General features: G+C 46.5%; 1 protein-coding gene across 4 annotated transcripts in view; it reads right to left on the bottom strand.

The window, feature by feature from the left end:
* ANKMY1 (ankyrin repeat and MYND domain containing 1) overlaps positions 1 to 19,870 on the bottom strand; it is a 66,866-nt gene that overhangs the window by 35,245 nt on the left and 11,751 nt on the right. For 2 of the 4 annotated variants that reach the window (XM_019486143.2, XM_014598580.3), the window contains exons 3-9: positions 17,934 to 18,400; positions 15,331 to 15,547; positions 14,567 to 14,731; positions 13,628 to 14,016; positions 12,172 to 12,343; positions 9,466 to 9,606; positions 5,217 to 5,369 (exon numbers count right to left, since the gene is read on the bottom strand). In XM_019486143.2, coding sequence (XP_019341688.1) covers positions 5,217 to 5,369; positions 9,466 to 9,606; positions 12,172 to 12,343; positions 13,628 to 14,016; positions 14,567 to 14,731; positions 15,331 to 15,547; positions 17,934 to 18,400 — 1,704 coding nt within the window. The remainder of the gene's footprint in view (positions 1 to 5,216; positions 5,370 to 9,465; positions 9,607 to 12,171; positions 12,344 to 13,627; positions 14,017 to 14,566; positions 14,732 to 15,330; positions 15,548 to 17,933; positions 18,401 to 19,870) is intronic. The other 2 variants (XM_059730914.1, XM_059730915.1) reach the window with 2 other exon arrangements.

Raw genomic sequence — 19,870 nt, 5'->3', positions numbered from 1 at the left:
GCACCACCTCCCCTAACATCAGAAATAGCCACCAGCAGCAGAATGACAGCCTCCTCTACCCTAATTTCATCTCCTAGCGTGAGCCTCCCAAGTGCCAGTGGAGGAGCTGGATCTGGAACCAGGGGACCTGAGCACCCTAGCAAAAGAAATTCTGGGGGCTGAGGGGGAATCTGAGTTTGTGCTCTACACCCCTCAAAGTTCCCCTAGAGCCAGGTCACCTTCTCCAGAAGGCACCTCAGAGGAGGTTGTGGGGGCAGGTGGCTCAGCTTCCCCTGTTGTTCTGCCTCTGCCTGCTGAGGAGAAAGATAAGGCAGGATCCCCACCCTCAACCCAAAAGCCGATGGGGGAGGGTAGTGTAGTTTGGAATCATTTTGAGGTGGCAGATTATCCCAAGTATGCTATCTGTCAGCACTCCCAAAGGCAGATCAGCTAGGGCAAGGAGATGAAACATTTCACCACCACAGCAATGCTGCTGCATCTGAGAAGGCAGCATCCCCTTGCCCTTCTTCCTCCTCAGCCTGGCATCAGTGGGAGTGTGCCCAAAGGAAAGTCCTCCACTCGCTCCTTGCACTTCACCTCCTGTCGCAGGGCACCTCGGTGCGCCTGCTCCTAGAGAGGGGAAAGCTGCCAGAGGAGAAGCTCTGACAGTACATACGAAGCCCCAGTGGAGATAAAGAGCACAGCTGCAGGTTGCCAGGGCAACCGATAAGAATCAGCTGGCCAGAAGGGGGCAGGGCCTGGCCTTTATAAAGCCCAGGGCTGAAGTCAGGCTAGCAGTTCTCTGCCAGCAGCTGGAGAGGCAGGAGCTCCCTCAGCCAAGATATGGGAAAAAGCCTGAGTTGCAAGTATAGCTCATGATAGTCCTGGAGGCTTGAGCCACGATACTAAGTTATGGCCATGCGGCTTGTAGTTATGTTATAGCCTAGGGGCTTGTGGTTTTGCTGTGACATTGTGATATTACACCCGGAGGCTTGGGTGAGGCTGTAGGGGTTGGAGGAGGCCTCATAGAGGGCCCCACACTGGTGTGGGGTGCCCTAGCACCAGTGAGGGCGCACTAGGCCCTGAGAGTTACGGGGCGGAGTTGGGGGCTTAGTTGAGCTCAGAGAGGAGCGGCTGAACCCCATAGGGACCCCAGAGAGTGTGGGGTGCCCTAGCACCAAGAGGGCGCATTGACCTCAATCATAGGTACCTCATAGGTGCCTCATAGGGACCCCAGAGGGGTGGGGTGCCCCAGCGCCAGTGAGGGCGCGGCCTAGCACCAGGAGGGCTCATCATTCACATAGCGCCAGTGAAGGCGCAGCTTGCACGCCAGTGCGGGAGCAACTGGCAGCAAGGAGCGCGGCCAGTAGGTTGCAGACGGGGGGACATAGACCCCGGATCGCGTGCGGGGTACATAGACCCCAGCCCCAGAGCGAGGGGCTATTTCATTGAGAAGCCCCGGGTGGGCACGGCGAGCCCCAAAGAGGGAGAGCGCCATATTAGGGAGCCCAGGACGGGCGCAGATGTCAGCAAGGGCATCACTTGTGGGGTGCATAGACCCCAGCCCCAGGGAGGGGCCATATTGAGGAGCCCTAGAGCCGGGACATATTGGGGAGCCCGAGACAGGCATAGCGAGCCCGGCCGCAGGCTAGCGCAGCAACACCCCTCGGACAGAGGCAAGGTGCTGCAGTTGCCCCCGAGAAGACGGGGAGTAGCAGCGCGGTGAGCCAGGGTCAGAGAGGGTACCCGTGCGGTTGGCCTGAAGGACCGGAGGCCCGCTAGAGTGTCCCTGAGCGGGAACACACCGTCAGGGGGGGCCCAGAGTGGGCTGGTCGAGAGTCCCAGTGAGAAGCTTGGTACTAGAGAGAGCCCAGAGTGGGCTACACTATAGAGGAGGCCCGGGAAGCGGGCGTGCAGACATACCAACGTCTATTACATCTGCGAGGCTTGGGGCGTGGTGTCAGGGGAGGTTGGAGCCACGCGCAGCCCATAAGGCTAGGGTGCTAGGGGAGCACCCGTCATACCGGGAGACCACAGGAGTCCGGAAGAACCGCAGGGACAGAGGTCCCGAGTAGCCGTGCCCAGGGAGTCATAGGCAGCCTCCCAACCTTATATTTACCAACAAGACGTGGCGGGCGAGAATAAGAGGGTGCCTTGGGCCGGCCTGACACGGAGCGAGGGACCTCGAGATCATCACGGCCCTCCGCGAGGACCCTGCCGTGACACTCCGACATCTGGAGCAGCCAGGGTGGAAATCGTGCCTACCTCTCCCTCACAGGGCACTGGTGCAACCAGTCAGGCTGTTGGTGGGCTCTCCTTCAAGCCAAGGTGATGGATGAGTCCCACATGGCAAGGGAGATCATGGTGGTCATGAAATGCATGATGCAGGGGTGGCTTGTTGGGCAGGGCGAGCTCATCCGCAGGTTCATGGTCATTGACAACAGGGTCAATATGGTCAAGGTGATCCATGATGCCAACTTTGTTGGCATCCAATGTGTGGCACACAAGCTGCACCTGACAGTGAGGGATGCTTTGGAGGGGGACAGGGCTGCTGGTAATGGCGCCATCACTATCACCCAGCTGATTTCAAAATGCAGGAAGGTGGCGGGCTAGTTCCACCACAGCATCAAGTGGGGCAAGATGCTGCAGAAGAAAACGGGCAGAACTGAGCATCCTGCAGCACAAAATCATTTAGGATGTGGAGACTCAGTGGAATTCCACATACCTGATCCTGGAAAGGCTGGTGGAGCAACAGAAGGCCATCCATGAGACCCAGACCTTGGTGGTCCTCAAGTTGTTCCTCGAGGCCACCGAGACCCTCAGCACTGGCGATGCCCTCCTTAGCCAGGTGATCCCTGTAGTGAGGGAACTTGAGAACCAAATGGAGAAGTTCCATGGGGTCAATATTCTTGACTGAGGCAAGCCACCGTCACTAGATGTGCAGACACTGGTGAGGTGGCTGAAGGAGGGCATCAAGAAGCAGCTGGATCCTTTGCGGTCCAGTACGGCCCACCAGTTGGCGGGCATGTGACCTGAGGGTGGAGGGGAGCAAGTCCACTGGCAGCACCAAAACCCCTCAAATCACTGGACAGAGGTGCTGATGAACGGAGTCAGGGAAGCAGAAGGGCAGAGGTGAGGGGATGTGGAAGAGGTGGATCCACTTTCCCATGCCAGCACTTCCAGCACCAGCCAGTCTCCTCCAAGCCAGCCGCTGCCAATGTGGACCAAGGGCATGGCTTCAATGGTGGGGTCTAGATGCACCAGACCCCAGCCTCGGTCAAGTAGCACCAAGGCTTCGGTGGCTACCTATCTCACTGAGGATGTGGATCTGCTGGACTGTGACCCCTTGGCCTATTGGGCAACCCGCAGCCAGGTGTGGCAGGATCTGGCCATGGTTGCCTGGGAACACCTGTCCTGCCCACCGACCAATGTTCCAAGCAAGAGGGTGTTCAGCATTGCTGGGGATGTTGTGACACCCCACCGCACCTCCTTGAATCCTGGTTTGGTAGAGCAGCTGGTGTTCCTCAAGGCGAACCTCCCACTGCTGGGGTTCCCCAAGCTCCACCTGCAGACGGAGTGAGTGCCACCCTCCTCACTCCATCCGTACCTCTTTCCATTTTGTTGTTTTTAAAACCAGTTAATGCCCCACTCTCAGCTGAAGGCAGCACTCATTGCATCTCCAGCCAGCAGGGGAAGAACATGTCCCTGCTGAGCTCCCGTGCCAGGATGAACTTGGAGGTATGGGATGGGGCTATGTGGAAGGAGGAGGTCCCAGGTCCTAGGCATAACCACTAAAACTGCACTCTGCCAGGGTCAGGAGGCCTGGTGGGACTACTGGCGGCATGGCAGCTCAAGGAAATGCCAGGACCAAGAATCTCCGTGAAAGGTGGGTAGGAGATGCCATAGCCTCCAGCCACCCCACGCACATACAGTCCTGGCTGGGGAAAGCCCAGATCTGTCACGTCTTTGACAGGCCTGAGGCTTGCAGGGTGAAGTGGAGCTGTGAGGCTCCAGGTGAGCTCAGCTTAGCTGCCTGGGATGCCAACTTTCGGGTTGAAAACCCCTTCATCAGGCTGAGGAAGCACCTGCAGTTGGTGTGTCTGTGTGCTCTTCCTGGATGGAAGGAATAGTAAAGAAACCAGAGGCTGGCATGCAATGTAGGCAAGAAAGCCACTCACTGAAAATGGAAATGGATGAGTGGGGGTGAGAGAGACAGGCTGGGGTAGGGAGAAAGGGGGATGTAGCAGGTAGAAGTGGAGAGGTACTTGGGGAGTTAGATGTCCGCCAGGCTGTAGTGTGTCATAAATCCAATGTCTATATGAAGTCCATGAGTTTTTGTACCTAGGAGGTTGAGGAAGTGAAGTTCATAGGCCCATCTGTGAAAAGTGGTTTGTAAATTCCCTTTGAGGATCAGGCCTGAGAGACTGGAGACAGAGTGGTTATTTTGTGAGAAATGTGCCCCGACAGGTAGTTGGGTATTCTTACCTTTGATAGATTCTGGTGCGCAGTTTGTGAGGGTACTGGAGATATGTTGGCAGGTTTTGTGTTCTGGGCTGTAGAAAGCTGGCTTCTGGTGATGAAGTTAGCAAGGTTTGGTGCTTATTTGAATTACAAACCACTTTTCACAGACGGGCCTATGAACTTAATTTCATCAACCTCCTAAATACAGAAACATCTGCTAAGTGAATGGAAGAAGCGCACTCTGAATGTAACAAAAACAATGTCTTGTGGAGAACTGTTCTTGAGGCATGGGCCCAAGAGTCACAGAAGCCAAAAGTCATATGCCCACAGGCCCAGGCAGATTAAGATCACTAGAGCCCTAGGGTCCACCCCGCCCATGGCCTGGGGCCCCCACCAACCCATGCCCTGCCCAGCAGGCATGGACTCCATCTCCGGCCAGCACAGCAGGAACAGAGGCCAAAGAAGGATGCACTGCCCCCCAGGCCCAGGGGTTTGCATCAGTGCAGCTGCACAGGTAGCTAAAATCACCACTGCATAGGAGAGCAGAATGGTCACAGACTAAAGATCACACCTTTTCCCATAAAATGATCAGTGTATTATTCTTTTCATAAAAGTCACTTGAAAGGAGCACCTATTGAAGGCATAAAATCCTTCACAGGAGAAGCAAGGTAAGTTATTTGAGGTGTGAGTATAATATCTATTGCATGGGGGTAGGGACCACAACACACACACACACAAAGGAAGGTGGGAAATTCTTACGACTCATTGTGTTGTACCTCTTGGCTATCCTCTCTCTCACAGACAATATGCAATGGAGTCCTCCCGCCTTCCTCTGGGACAAGGCCAGAATAAGAATAGTACTCAGTAGGTGGTCCAGTTTCATTATTAAATTTCATGGCAAGACCAACAGATGATTCAGTGCTTTTACCCTGGATTGGAACAAGTCAAACAAAACATAGGTACATGTTTTCAATATATCTTAGAAACAAAGTAACAAAATGTGCCTGTCCAGGAACCTGCACATGTGGACATTATTCATGGTGAGACATGCTCAGTCCACCATTATGTTTTCTAAAATTCAATTTAAAGCTTCCCTCACCATTCTCATTTCCTTCTTTGGATTCAGACTCCATCTGCTGGACTGCAATAGAACTGCATCCTGAAAACACTGTAAGGTCCATAAACCTGGATACTTACTGAGGCGATTTTCAGACTGGTGGATATCTTCCATTTTGAGAAATAAAAAAATGAAATGCAAGGAAACTAATTTAATTTCTTATGCATGTAAATCCGTAAGAGTCATCTAGGCAGCACAGTTACAAATTCACTCTTTTTTCATTCCAGCTGTCAAGATTGTATCAATATAAGATCATATTGTAAATTCCATAGATATTGTATCCCCTTAACTGGTCAGAAGCATGGTGGGGTAAGCATTCTGGATGGGGAAAAACAAGAGTCTTTAAATACATGATTTTATTTTTCTTCTAAATCTTGGCTCTTTTACACACAGATAATGGAAAAAGGACATAACGTACCTGCTCACTCAGGACTGCCAACAATAAAACCAGATATGTGGGTAAAACTTCCTTGCTTGATTTTGATATCATGGTTCATATAATGGGGCAACAGGTGAATATGTTCACTTTCAATATAAATTCAGTAGCAGACAGGACAGAAAAAAAAAATCTTTAAAACATGCTCCTTTTTATTTTAGTGTTGGAGTGATATTGTAGCCATCATGGTCCAGAAAATGTGTGTCCTTGTTGTGAAAAAGGCCAACAGCATATCAGGCTGCATTAGCAGCAGCACTGCCAGCAGATTGAAGGAAGATGCCTCACTAGTGCTGAATAGGACAGAAGAATCACTTCCCTTGATTTGCAAGTGACACTCCTATTAATACAACCCAGGAAGCTGTTGGCTTTTTTTGGCAACAAGAGCACACAGTTAGCTCATTCAGCTTATGATCCACAGTATCCTCCAGGTCCTTCTATGCAGTACTGCAGCCTAGCCAGTCATTCCGCAGTCTGGGTGTATAAGTGCAATCATTTTGCCCCAAGTGCAGGACTTTGCACTTGTCTTTGAATAGGGAAGCAAGAAAAGGCTCCCCCTGAAGCTCCTGGCCATTTCATAGATTCATAGATGTTAGGGTCAGAAGAGACTTCAATAGATCATCGAGTCAGACCCCCTGCATAGGCAGGAAAGAGTGCTGGGTTTAGATGACCCCAGCTAGATGCCTATCTAACCTCCTCTTGAAGACCCCCAGGGTAGGGGAGAGCACCACCTCCCTTGGGAGCCCATTCCAGATTTTGGCCACGAACCGTGAAGTTCTTCCTAATGTCCAGTCTAAATCTGCTCTCTGCTAACTTATGGCCATTATTTCTTGTGACCCCCAGGGGTGCCTTGGTGAGCAGAGTCTCACCAATTCCCTTCTGACCCCCCATGATGAATTTATAGGCAGCCACAAGGTCACCTCTCAACCTTCTCTTGCGGAGGCTGAAGAAGTCCAGGTGCCCCAGTCTCTCCTCATAGGGCTTGGCCTGCAAGCCCTTAACCGTATGAGTGACCCTTCTCTGGACCCCCTCCAGGTTATCCACATTCCTCTTGAATACCCCTATAATACCTGCAGGTGCCCAAAACTGGACGCAGTATTCCAACTGCGGTCTGACCAGTGCCCGATAGAAGGGAAGTATCACCTCCTTGGTTCTGTTTGTCATGCATCTGCTGATGCATGATAAAGTGGTAGTTAGCTTTGCTGATGACTTCGTCACACTGACGACTCATGTCCATCTTGGAGTCCACTAGGACTCTGAGATCCCTTTCTGCTTCTGTGCTGTCAAGCAGGTCATTTCCTAAGCAGTAGGTGTGCTGGACATTTTTCCTCCCTAGGTGCAGCACTTTGCATTTCTCCTTGTTAAATTGCATTCTATTGTTTTCTGCCCATTTGTCCAACCTGTCCGTGTCTGCCTGTAGTTGTTCCCTGCCCTCCGGTGTGTTCACTTCTCCCCACAATTTTGTATCATCTGCAAACTTGGACAGAGTACACTTCACTCCTTCATCCAAGTCACTGATGAAGACATTGAAGAGTATTGGCCCAAGGACCGAGCCCTGTGGAACCCCATTGCCCATGTCCTTCCAGGTCGATACCGACCTATCCACCACCACTCTCTGGGTATGACCCTCTAGCCAATTAGCCACCCACCGGACTGTGTAATCATCCAAGTCACAGCCTCTTAATTTGTTCACCAGTATGGGGTGGGATACCATATCAAAGGCCTTCCTGAAGTCTAAGTAAACGATATCTACTCCTACTCCTGCGTCCAGGTGTTTTGTAACCTGGTCATAAAAAGAGACTACATTAGTCAGGAGTGATCTACCTGCTACGAACCCATGCTGGTTTCCCCTCAGCATAATTTAGATGGCCCATTTTTATATCTGTTGACACATGTGATAGACCACTCTTCTGCACTACCAAGAGAAGTCAGTAGAATGTATGATAAAAAATGGGCTGGATAATCTGCTTGGACAAGTACACGCTGGCAGCGGGGGCAGGTTCATCTGCTGTCCTGCTGAAATGGTAGGGGAAGCACCAGTTCTGAAGGAGTCAAACAGAATGGAGATTCAGTACATCGGACACTATGGATGACTTAAAACAAAGGTCAATGTCTTCCCACTGACTGGAACTTAAACTACTTTCAAATTGCCAGCAACTTGAGAGAGAAAACCCTGACAGGCTAAAGTTTTCTGTTGTGCAGAGTCATGCACCTTACACCTAGTTTATGGTGAAAAGTTCTTCCAGTACAGCAATACCAGCAAATCCTCCTAGTATATATCACATTGATTTGTACCCCCAAACTATAAAGCTGTTCCTTGAGTTGAATATATCATACCAGGAAAAGGATTCTTTCTTAGTATAACTGCATGAACATTAAAACAGTTTTATATTGGCAAAATTATTAAAGAAATACAAAGAAGAACCAAACCTCAGACAAACTTTTTAAATAACTCTACTCTGGAGGCATTGCCCCAGTGGTCCAGCGGAGGGAGTCTGGATTCAAACCCAGGGAAATCAACTTGAGGCTGCCTGCATGGTGGTGGAACAAGCAGGTCCAGTCCACAAAGATATCTGTTTCCAAGGTCCCCTGTATGCCTTACATGCATTACACAATTAACTGGTTAATTATGCAATTCACTTAGACTGGTTATACCTAACTATCATGCCATAAAAGGTCCATCCAGCTATAAAGTTAGAGCTTGAAAATGTACTAACTTTATAGCTGGTTTCTATTCAGCTTTAATTTACACATATAACAGGGTCTCCCACCATAGCTGGGAGCCCCATCAGCTGACAAGGCTCCCAGATGCAGGGGTGCACAATGTGCAGCCAGGGCTGGGAGTCATGTAGCCAAGGGAACTCTCAGCCCCAGCAGTATCCCACAGCTGCCAGGAAGAAGTCTTGCAGCTGATAAGAGTCTCCATCCTGGCGGTGCCCCATGGCTGCTAGGACCAAGTGTCCCACAGCTGGTGGAACTCTGTCTCAGTAGTGCCTTACACCTGCCACGACCTAGAGTCCTACACCTATGAACTCTAGGTCCTGACAGTGCCTCATGGCAATAAGGTGTGATAGGATCTGATGCTGGATCCCACAATCACACCTTCTGTTGTGTATATGTGGCATGGCAGGAGATATGATTGTATGGTTCACACATCAGACATGTGCCTTTACCTGAACATCTAGAGGGCCTCCAAGAGACAGTGATTATATGCGCTCTACCAAAGTCAAACTTCAGATTTCTAGCCTGTGCCTAACACTCACGATGCCTCTGCCTAAGTATTCTAGTGCAACAAAGCCAAGTACATGTTTTAACCCACTATTATACATCAATAAAACTTCAAATTGATTAAAAAGAAGTACAATTATTCCCACAGGGTCCAGAGCTTTCATTCTGAATCCATCAGGCAGGGAGTCAAGTCCATACAGCCTGCACTTCAACAGTTGGGGGAGACTGAGCTAATGAGGCAACTCACCCTGTCTTGTTCATACATATCATCTTTATCTTCTGCCCTTGCATCAGGATCTATAGCCGAGTGAAGGATGAATTCTGTTATCTTGACCCCTTCTTCTCCAGGAATGGCTACAGCAATATGAAGAGGACTTAAACCTCCTAGCTGAAAAATAAATGCAGCAATAAGACTCTTGGCCACCACAAGTAGCTTCTAAAATTTAGGTACTGTATGTTCTTCCTAGGCCCTATCTATACTAGCCTAGAAACAAAAACAGAGTTAAAGGATTATGTTTGTGCTCTGTTAAAGTACCACTTCAATCAATGCTTCTGCCTCAATTTTAGGGTGGGTTCACCCTAATGCCCTCCAAAATGAAAAAATTAACTGGTGTAAGAAATGGTTGCACAGACACACCCCAGCTCAAAAAGAATGCATTACAAAACACCATTACTCTTGTATCATTGTTTTGAGCCCATTTATGAGACAAAAGGCAGAAGGCCTAATCCTGGCACCTGCTTCATAAGCAAGCCTATGCACACGTTATGTTGCTTTGGGAAAATATTCTGGAAATCTGGTAAGTAATCCTAGTGTGGTGTGAGGCACCAGCCTCAACACCTGGCTGTGCTAATCCATTGGGGAAATTACTCTCAATCATTAAAGTGGTGGTGGTGACGGCTGCAACCATCAATCCTCCTAGATCATGGTGTATGCATGAGGACCATCCAGACCTTTGATGCATATGCCTGGGCAGAAGCTTTTGGAGGAATAGAGGCTATCCAGACCTTTCATCCTCCCTTTAAGCCACTAAGACAGAATCCAAAGACCAGACTGAGTGCAGATGTTTGTTGCTGTCATAACCCAAGGGTATGATTTTGTATGTGCTTTGGCACTGCAGAATTATTTCCCGCCACCAGGAGCTTTCTTTGCACGGTGCAATTCTCATTTGCAAAGAGAAAACCCCGGTGCAAAGGAGGTCCCGCCACCCGCATGCAAATTTGTTCCCCACTATTGGCCAGTTCTAAATTATTCCCACGTGGCGGCTAGCGATTGGCTTGCTAGCCATAAGAGGCTTGAGCGGTTTCCGCCCAAGTTGGAGAACTCCAAGGAGAACCCCGCAAGAGAGGACTCCACAACCATCTGGAGGAGGAGAAGGAGGACTTCACATCTTGTGAAGAACTCTATGGGCTGCGGAGCCTAACAAACCCAGCGTGTGCCTTAAGAAGGATATAGGGGCCTGATCAACCTCTAACCTCTCCCCGTCGCTGCCTAATCCCTCGACGAACCCTTCCCTGCGCACTTTCATTCCACAGAGCCTAGCAAACTCCGTGTGTGTGTGTGTATCCAGAGCTCTGCCCGAGTTATTTCAAGAGGCTCAAGTTTTTCTACGGGTCTTGTTCGTACGAGTTTTGTAACTGCAACTTAAGCAAAGTTTTCTCCTGCCTGCACCGCGACCATCTACGGTGTAAGTAAAATAATCTTTAATCAACCGCTAAGCGTCCGTGCCTAATTCTAGTCCACTGGCCTGCATTCCCCGATCCATGTGCCAGGGCTGCTGGCCACAGCCCGCCGCGTGCCCCCGAAAGCCTCGGACTGCTCCCAGCCCGCACAGTTGCCTCCATGGCTGTAGTTGTATAAGTGTCTGGGAATCAAACCCAAGTCTCCTGTGTGGTAGACCAGGAGTCTACCACTGAACCACAGGGGACTCCTGGATCATTAAAGACTTTGGACCTTTCAGACTAGCCCTGTATTGGACCTCCAGAAAGTGCCAGCAAAAACCAGTACAGCCTTTATGGCCTCCATCTGCCAGTAAGTTTCACAGCTGAGTCAATCCATGGGCATGACTGCCAAGTCCTGGGACAATCTGCCAGGCTACTGTTCTGTAGGGGTGCAATGGGAATAAAGGAAAGACAACTTTCACTGGAGCCAGGGCAGGAAGCTTTTAGTAGGAGCTACAGAGGGGTGCAGGCACCATCACTGGCAACAATAATACTGATTTCTTTGTCAAATATTCTGACATCTACTGAGGAACAACGCTCTAAGAGATCTAGGTATTATTATTCATAGACTCCGAAATAAACATGTTTCAAAAAACAAACTTGTGGCAAACAAAGCACTAGGAGACCAAAAAAAAAGATACTTTATAGTGAAATGTGCATTTGAGAAGACATTTAATGACATCACAATAGACTCTGGTAAACCAAACACCTTGAGGAATTCCTTCAGGCACTATGGTTAGAAGAGAAGTTGGAACACAAGGAGCTGGCATGAGATGCTCCTTCCTGAAGCTGATAGTATAGAAACTGGTCTGTGGAGTTCTCATTAGGATCAGACACTGGCATGAAGACCAAAAGCAGCCGTCAACCCTTTAGGGGGACTACAGAAGGAAGTTACACTGACCAGTCTATCTTTGTTTCCCCCATTTAGAGAAATGCCAGAAGTACTTACATATGTATATAGTAAATAAACTCAACTTTTTAAATGTTCTCTTGTTGGTGTCAAAAATAAACACCGTCAAAAAGTAAAACCAAAATTGACTAAATATTTCTTTTAAGCTACATGGTTTTTAATACAATAGTTTCTTTAAACAACTCTTTCAGAAATCCAAAGTTGAACCTGACAGTTGGAATTTCATTACATGTATTAAACTTTACACAGAGCTGTTAAAGTTGCATCTCTAACAGCAAGTCTGGAGTTACTCATAATCAGTATCCAGTAAAATTGCAGTGTTACCTTAGAGGGAAGTCGTACGTCAGTCCATGCTCCCATTTCTAAGAGTAGTTTCACTGTATTTACATCTGCAGCTTTAATAGCAAAGAAGAGAACTGGTAACGGGACACGGCAAGTGTTGGGATCTGCACCTCTGCGAAGCAGCAGTTTGATTGTCTCCCATCGTCTTTGGTGTCTAGAATCATTATGGTAAATCTCAGAACACTCTATTATTAGTTTGTAAAACAAACAAGCAAAACAAAAAAATCCAAAACATATTCAGGGCCATATTTTCCAACACTGGAGTCCAAGATTCAGATACAAAAGATCATACTTGAGCAAAAGTGAAGCACATCTGCTCTATCACTCCAGATGGACAATACATGAGCTACAAAGACAGCAGTGTTATGAAATGCAGGAGTGGTGGGGTATGGCCCCTCTTACTTCAAACCCTTTCAGCAAGTTTGACTACCAAGCAGCAGTATCAAAAAAAACTGTCCCTGTGTTCAGAACCCAGAGGCTACAAACATGGAAGATCCCTGCCTGGGGCCATGGAATTCTGTTTGATTAAACGTGTTCCATTTATCCATCCCAACACAATGGAGACTTTCAGTTGGAGATGTTACCATTTCTCCATATTTTCTTTAAACAATAGCAAGAAGAAAAACCAGTGCCAACTGGTCTGGAGACTTCCTGAAGTGCACTAGCTCAGCTATTCCTATACCTGGAATACAACTTATCCTTGGAATGCTACAGCTCATACTGATGTTCAAGAGTCATATGGATAATCTTCTAAAGTATGAAAATGACTAAATGTCTACCCATACGCCCTGTAATTCTACATACATTCATGCTCCAACAAACAGTCTGCATACACCCACCTGTCCACTCTAAAAAAACACATGCATGATCTAGGATGCACTAGAAAAGTAAACTAATGATATCAAGAGTAGCGAAGCAGCTAAGACCCTGCTCTGAAAATTACCTCATGTTAGATGTATTACCATCAGTCATGATAAGTCTTTCAGGATCTTAACTGATAATTCTACATGTGGAACAATGGCAAGATAAGGCCCCCTAAGGCCATTCACCACAACTAGCACGGGATTCCTCATCTTCTATGTGGGTGAGACAGTCAGTTACTGCACTTCAATCTATGCTGCAGCAGATTACATGTACTATTGATAGCCAACATGCAACCTCACTAAATGAAGATCAAATGCAACTGAGAAGAAGAAATAAACTGAGTAATCTCATTCTTTTCCCTCAAGGAGGCACTTCACTGAAGACATCTATGTGGCATTGTTCAATTTGCTCTCCTCTGCTCAATAGAAATCCTGCCGATTTCTGTCTCTTTGAAAGCTACTCCACCCATGAACATGAGAAACACTGGATGTTGCTCTGCCTAGGCAACAGGGCCCACCAGGCATTACATAAGCTTGTCAGACCACAGTAGGTGGCAGTTTTGAGTACAACTTACTCTGATATAGATAATGCCATTTTTCTCATTGTGCCTTCATTTCCACTGAGTCCACAGGAATAGGAGGCTGTTTTTAGCAAACTGTGGCTGAAAGCTTTTGCAGTGTGCTGCAAGGTCTCTGGAGTAACCTCAATTCCATAGTTGAGAACGCTACGGCTTGAGTCAAAGGTTGTTTCTATGCTGCAGTTGGTCCTCTTTTCTAAGCTTGCATAATCAGTTTCATCTAATGTTCTTATCTCATCATTAACAGCAAACTCCACCCTTTCCCTGGATACTGGAGATATGAGGCCTGACTGGCGAATGGTGTCTATTAAACATTTCTGTTTTGTAGAATGTTCCCATACTCTTGCCAGTGTAGAAGCAGCTTCTGAAGATACTGACTGTGCTTCCTATTTAACAATTAAAACAAAAAATAAAATCACAAACCTGAAGCAATAAATATGGAAAAGTCTTATCTTCAATAAAGTAAATCATCATATGCTAACATTAGGATGTAACAATTAATGGATAGCCATACAAAAATAATGGAACTAGTTATATTATGGTAGAGTTATGTTAGATTATTTTACTCCGTCTTAATTTCAAATCCTTATAAACTCTGTTCTTTAGCATATAGTGTTTACTTGCTCTCCATCATTAGTAAGCCAGGGAATTTCATTGGGATCTCTGTACCCGAGTTCCTAGGCTCCCTTAAAAGCATTAGAGAGACCCCCCATGATTTCCAGCCTAATCCCAAACATGGATCCTGAGAGTGTTACCACACTGAAAATAAGTTTTCAATAGTGTTAAACATACTCTCCTATTGCTGAGTCAAGAAATGTAAAAAATTTACCTTATCCTACTACTAGATTATTCACAGTAAATTAATTTTTAAAAGCAGATCTGTGACACATTTGGGTGAGAAATTCTGATTTTACTAGTTTAGATTAATAAACTCACCTTATATTTATTTATGTTCCTTTCAGCAATATTAGTCTTAAATGATTCCACTGGGTAATATAGAATAAAACACATTGATAAAGCTGATAATCCTTCATCACTGCATTTGTTCACATCAGCTCCACTATTGAGAAGAAGATTGATGATATCATTGTGGTAATTTACCTGTAGATGGAAGTGCTTGGATTATTTTCTTATGAGATATGATCCAATATGATACAATGCTTGAAATCACCTATATCATTATAGTTTTCCTGGTAGAATGGAACTGAAACCACGCATGTGGTTAAAGTTAGAAAAAGCCTCAAAACAGACTCAAAATGCTGCAGCTGACTTAAGCTGAACTGCAATTTTGCTAACTTAACAGCATTCCTACTGGTCTGACAGTTTTTTTCACTAGTTTGAGTGATTTTCTATAGGTGACTGGAAGGCTGGCAAAACCAATAAAACTTTTAAAACAAGGCAGAAATATTTCACATGCAGAAATATTTCACTGTAAAGCACCAAAATTGAAGAGTTTCACTCACTTATATCAATGACTAAATCTGCATTCTCAAACTGGAGCAGTTACTATGGTGTTTCAACTTCCTTACAATAGTGAGCTCTACATTTGTAAAGCACATGCCTGTGTGAAAAGATTTTACTTAAATAACTTACAACACCTAACAATATGTACAGAGAAGAATCCACTGTTGTAAAGAATGTAACAGGCCTCATCTGCATGTTGTCATTCATACAGTGAAGAGTCCTATTCAGAGTCTTACAGCAGCAGCAGCAAGTGCAGTGTACCCATGCTTATCGGCTACATCTGGGTGAGCAAGGTCATCCCTGAGAATTGCATAAACTGTCTCGAAGTCTCCTGCTGCTGCTTTCTCAATCAGCTCCTCTGAAGCAAGTTCTTTGGGGCCCTTAGGTCCAAAGGGATCTCGAATTCCATTCAGAATGAAGTTAATATCCCAGCTGATCTCTGCCTGACAATGCCTTGAAAGAAAAAAAGAAAAAACATTCAGAAAAGAAATTTAAAATATTGAGCCTCAATAGCTGCAAAAATCACCATATTTTCTTGCATACATCTCACAGCTTTTCCTCAAAAATCAGCCTCCAAAAATGGGGGGTGGTGCTTATGAAGGAAAGGTGTTTCCTCTGCTGGAAACAGAACATGCCTGGAGACAGTGCATGCCATGCACTTGCCTGCCTCAGCAAACTGAAGGGGTGGAGATCTGTGTTAATCTTCTCACAGCCATAGCTATTGGCTGAGCACTGCAACCTGAGCCAGGAAGTGAGCTGCTGGTAGTACCTAAATGAGACTTAGAATGTGGAAACAGTACTTTATTTACAGGAACTTACATAAAGTACTTAAGTAAAGTCTTGTTTCTGCCCTTGCAAGGGTCTGGGGCTTAACCTTGTGTGACGTAGAACCTTGTGTGACGTGACCTTATGTGAAATGGGCTGTATTTGATTCGGATTCAGATTCAGCCTGAATCAGGGACAGTGATTCGATTTGTTGATTTGGATCACTGTCCCCAGTTCGATTCAGCTGAATCTGAAGATTCGATGCTGGTTCAGAGAATCAGCGATTTGGCCAAAGACACAACTTAAAATGTTTTTTCTACATACCTCGAAGTATCAGGCATGGCTCGTAAATGCTGTGATGCTGGGGCAGATGGAGTGTCCCACAGGAGCGTGGGGGGACCCCCTGCATACTCAGCGGTGAACCTGGAAATGGACCAGAAGTATATCTGGTTCACTTCCAGGTCGACCACCAAGTGTGCAGGAAGGCCCCCCCACCTCCCCTCCCCAGCTCAGCGATTGGCCGCAGGGGGACCCCAGGTGCCCCCCCAGACCCAGGAGGCACCAGTCACCAAGATGGGGGGGCACAGGGATGTCTCCCAGTGCACTCCCCAGCGGACCCAGAAGTGGACCAGAACTTCTGGTCCACTTCCGGGTCTGCTGCCGAGCACACTGGGGAGCCCCCCGCACTTCTGTGGGATGCTCCATCTGCCCCACCATCTCAGCATTCATGAGCCGCCTGGTACCTTGAGGCATGTAGAAAAAACATTTAAACCTGTGTCTATGTCCAAATCATCAAATCTTTCCAAATCTCTCCGAATTGATTCAGATGGTTCCGATTCGATTTGGAGAGATTAAAGGGTCTCCCAATTTGATTTGGATTCAAAGATTCGGGCACACAATTGGGCCGAATCTCCACCAAATCGAATCAGGGACTGAAGCTTTGCACAGCCCTAAGAGCAAGTCCTCCAGGAAACAGTGTGTCCCAGAGGTATTCACAGTGATCTCTGCACCTGAGTTGAGGCAGCTGACACCAGGCAGTTCCTGCTACCTGTTGTCTCATCCAAATTGTCTCCTGCCACACATCCTGGACACGGTTTTTCCAGGAAGATTTACTCTGGGTCACACAGTCAGCCGTGACTTTGGAAAAAATCTTTTTTGCCTACAGTCTGCCTTCCAAAAATAAGGTGCACATATTATTTGGGGGGGTGTTGTGTGCAAGAAAATATGGTGGATGTCAAACTGCCCAAGGTTCAGTAGGCTTCTATGCTGCTCTTGGAAAATAAAATAATAATAATAATAACCAAAAAACATAAGGCACTCATGTGCCAATATGAACTAAAATGTCCAAACTGTGCTGTTACACTTGAGGCTGCAACAGCCACTATTCCTGCAAACACATTTGGACGTGTCAACAGTATTTTCTTGCATAAATACATACATGTTTGCATACAAAATGAAGGTCAGCTGAGTATGGACAAAATAGCTATTGACACTGGAGCATGTTTCTGCATGGCCTGGAAGTGGATATATCAGGCTTTGGAATAACCTGTTGTGCATCTGTGTACCCCTTTGACATACACTATAGGCCATATTTTCAGTATTTTTAAAAATCTGGCACCCTGCCTATTCTCCAATCTTTACCCTCATCTCTTTCTATCCATTAAACTCTGAGGACACAGGTTGTCTCCCATCATGGCTATGCACAGCCACTTGCTCAGTGGACACCCCCCCCAAAAAATCTTGATTAAAGGCATTCTGACACACAAACAGTGATAATGTGTTCATAGGAACACTCAGGATCTGAGCTGACACACACACTCACACACATTCAATAAACCACAAATGGTAGTTAAGAAGGCTTCCTTTAGGCTAAAGAAGTACAAATGGAATAGACCATCTGTTTCACAAAAACTCACTTGAGGCTTATTTAATGAATTTTTAAAGTTACCCTGGGACAATATAAAAGTCCCTAGAGTGAAACTTTTGTACTGCAGCTTGTGCTAGAAACAGCCTTTGAAATCACTAAGAAAACAAACAAACAAAAATCCACTCTCAGAAAAAAATCAATAGCTACCTATATTTGTAGATGTGCCTCTGCATTCTGATCATTAATGGGGTTATATTTGTAATAAGCCAGGGGTCTTCATCATATATCTGTTTGTTGTTCTGAAAAACCTCAGAATCAAACTCTTTACGGAAGGTGTGAGTCAAAGGAAGGTGATCCATGTCAGTCGAGTAGATGCATATATTTTCAGGCAACGTGTAACTGTCATCTAAAAGGAGACATTTGTAGCTATAGTAAAATGGGTCCTTCTCCTCATTCACATCTGTATGCGGAACTTCCTCATCAGAAAGGTACTCCCTCTGGGAATCAGCATCAAAATAATCACAGTGTTTTGGGTAAGCTTGGACAGAAAAATAGCCAGCTACTTCAGTGCACAGTTTAAGTATGTGATTCTTGAGCCACAAGCCAACATCTTGACAGTCATCTGGATAAGTCTCTACTCCTGGTCCAAATCTCTCATCAGCCTTGTACAGGCCCTTTAGGGAAAACCAGGTTTGCCAGAATTAGAAAGAAGAGAGATCAATCACATTGCACAGTTTAAACCTGCTTTCTGTTTAAAACGTGGCAAAACTAAGCGTCCTTATCTGACCCCTTGGCTCATCTGCTCTTCTCTAACTCTCACCTAACCCAAGTAAAGACTTAAAATGTTTTAATAGAACAAGATGAAGTTGAAATATATGTTAGTGAATTACTATACTTATTAAGTATATTTCAGGCATAATTTGTAGTATGTGCTACGTAGATTCAGTTCAGAGGCAGCCTGACCCTGGACAAGCTAAATAAAGTTTGAAAGAAATACAAATGCTAGGCAAATAAGCTTTCTAAGAGTGCACGGACATTTTTATGGCAGCGCATATTATGAGCGAACAGACGTTGTAGTCCCTTGTCCCGCTTCAACTGGCCAAAAATTGTTCTGCGACCATTGGTAGCTACAGTTTGTGATGCCATATCGGGGAGGACATCTCTCTGCTTACTGAGCACCCCAGACATTCCCCTGCAGAGAAATTCCTTGGGAATGCATCTGAAGTGCGATGTAGGGAAACCCATGAGGAGTTGTTTCAACTCAAAACATGTTCAGATTTCTTTTTTTCAAGTAAGGAGGTTAAAAAAGGGGAAAAGAAAAAGGAGTCTGGCTTGGTGTTTGCGGGGGAGACTGGACTGAAGCTGGGTGAGAAAAGACAGAGCCCACACTGGACTGAGGGTAGTGAGCACCACCTGGCAAGCACATCTGGACTGAAAAAAAGGCAGTCACCTATCACAACACCAGGGCAGGATGTAGCACTGCTGCCCCTTTCCTAGCCCCAGCCGCTGCACCCAGGGAAGTATGGGAAACCAAGATACTTCCATAAAGGAAACAGTGGCAAGAAGTTGCACCCTACAGCTCACCTGCTGCTATCTACCATGAAGTCTGCTCCAGCCAGTGGGATGGTAAATATGCCAAGGGTCTGCTCATCCACTCATGTGCAGCAGAGGCGTGTGACTGCCTTTGGGCTGCTATGGGCAGTGTGCAGGCTGTGGACCTGCTGTCCTTCTGAATGCACTCAGGCAGTCACTGCTGAAGGCTGTGCAGTTTCTGCCTGGCAGCTGCAGCTTAGGGCCATGGATAGCTTCCCCTCAGCAGTTCAGCACACAAGATTGGACTCTTCTGCACCTAAAAGCAAGGGGCACTTGGTTTCGGCCAGCTTGGATGGGACAAGGGTAACATCTGTAAACGCCAATTAAGTGGGTCAACTACATCCCAGCACAGCTGATTCTGCAACCAAGACAATGTTTGTTTACACCCTCATTCTAATAGCAATGTTAAGCAAGTCTTAAAATGGTGCAAAATATGCAATTACATTGTTTAGGCATCTTAGAATGGTGCCGTCTCCACTATTGTTTTAAGCACAGTGTTTTTCTCTTTCAAAATGCAGGCTCCCAGTAGCTAATATGTCCCTTAAGATTGT

Source organism: Alligator mississippiensis, chromosome 7 (genome assembly GCF_030867095.1).
Source record: "Alligator mississippiensis isolate rAllMis1 chromosome 7, rAllMis1, whole genome shotgun sequence".
Classification (NCBI taxonomy): domain Eukaryota; kingdom Metazoa; phylum Chordata; order Crocodylia; family Alligatoridae; genus Alligator; species Alligator mississippiensis.
This window is presented reverse-complemented; position numbering and strand designations above follow the sequence as displayed.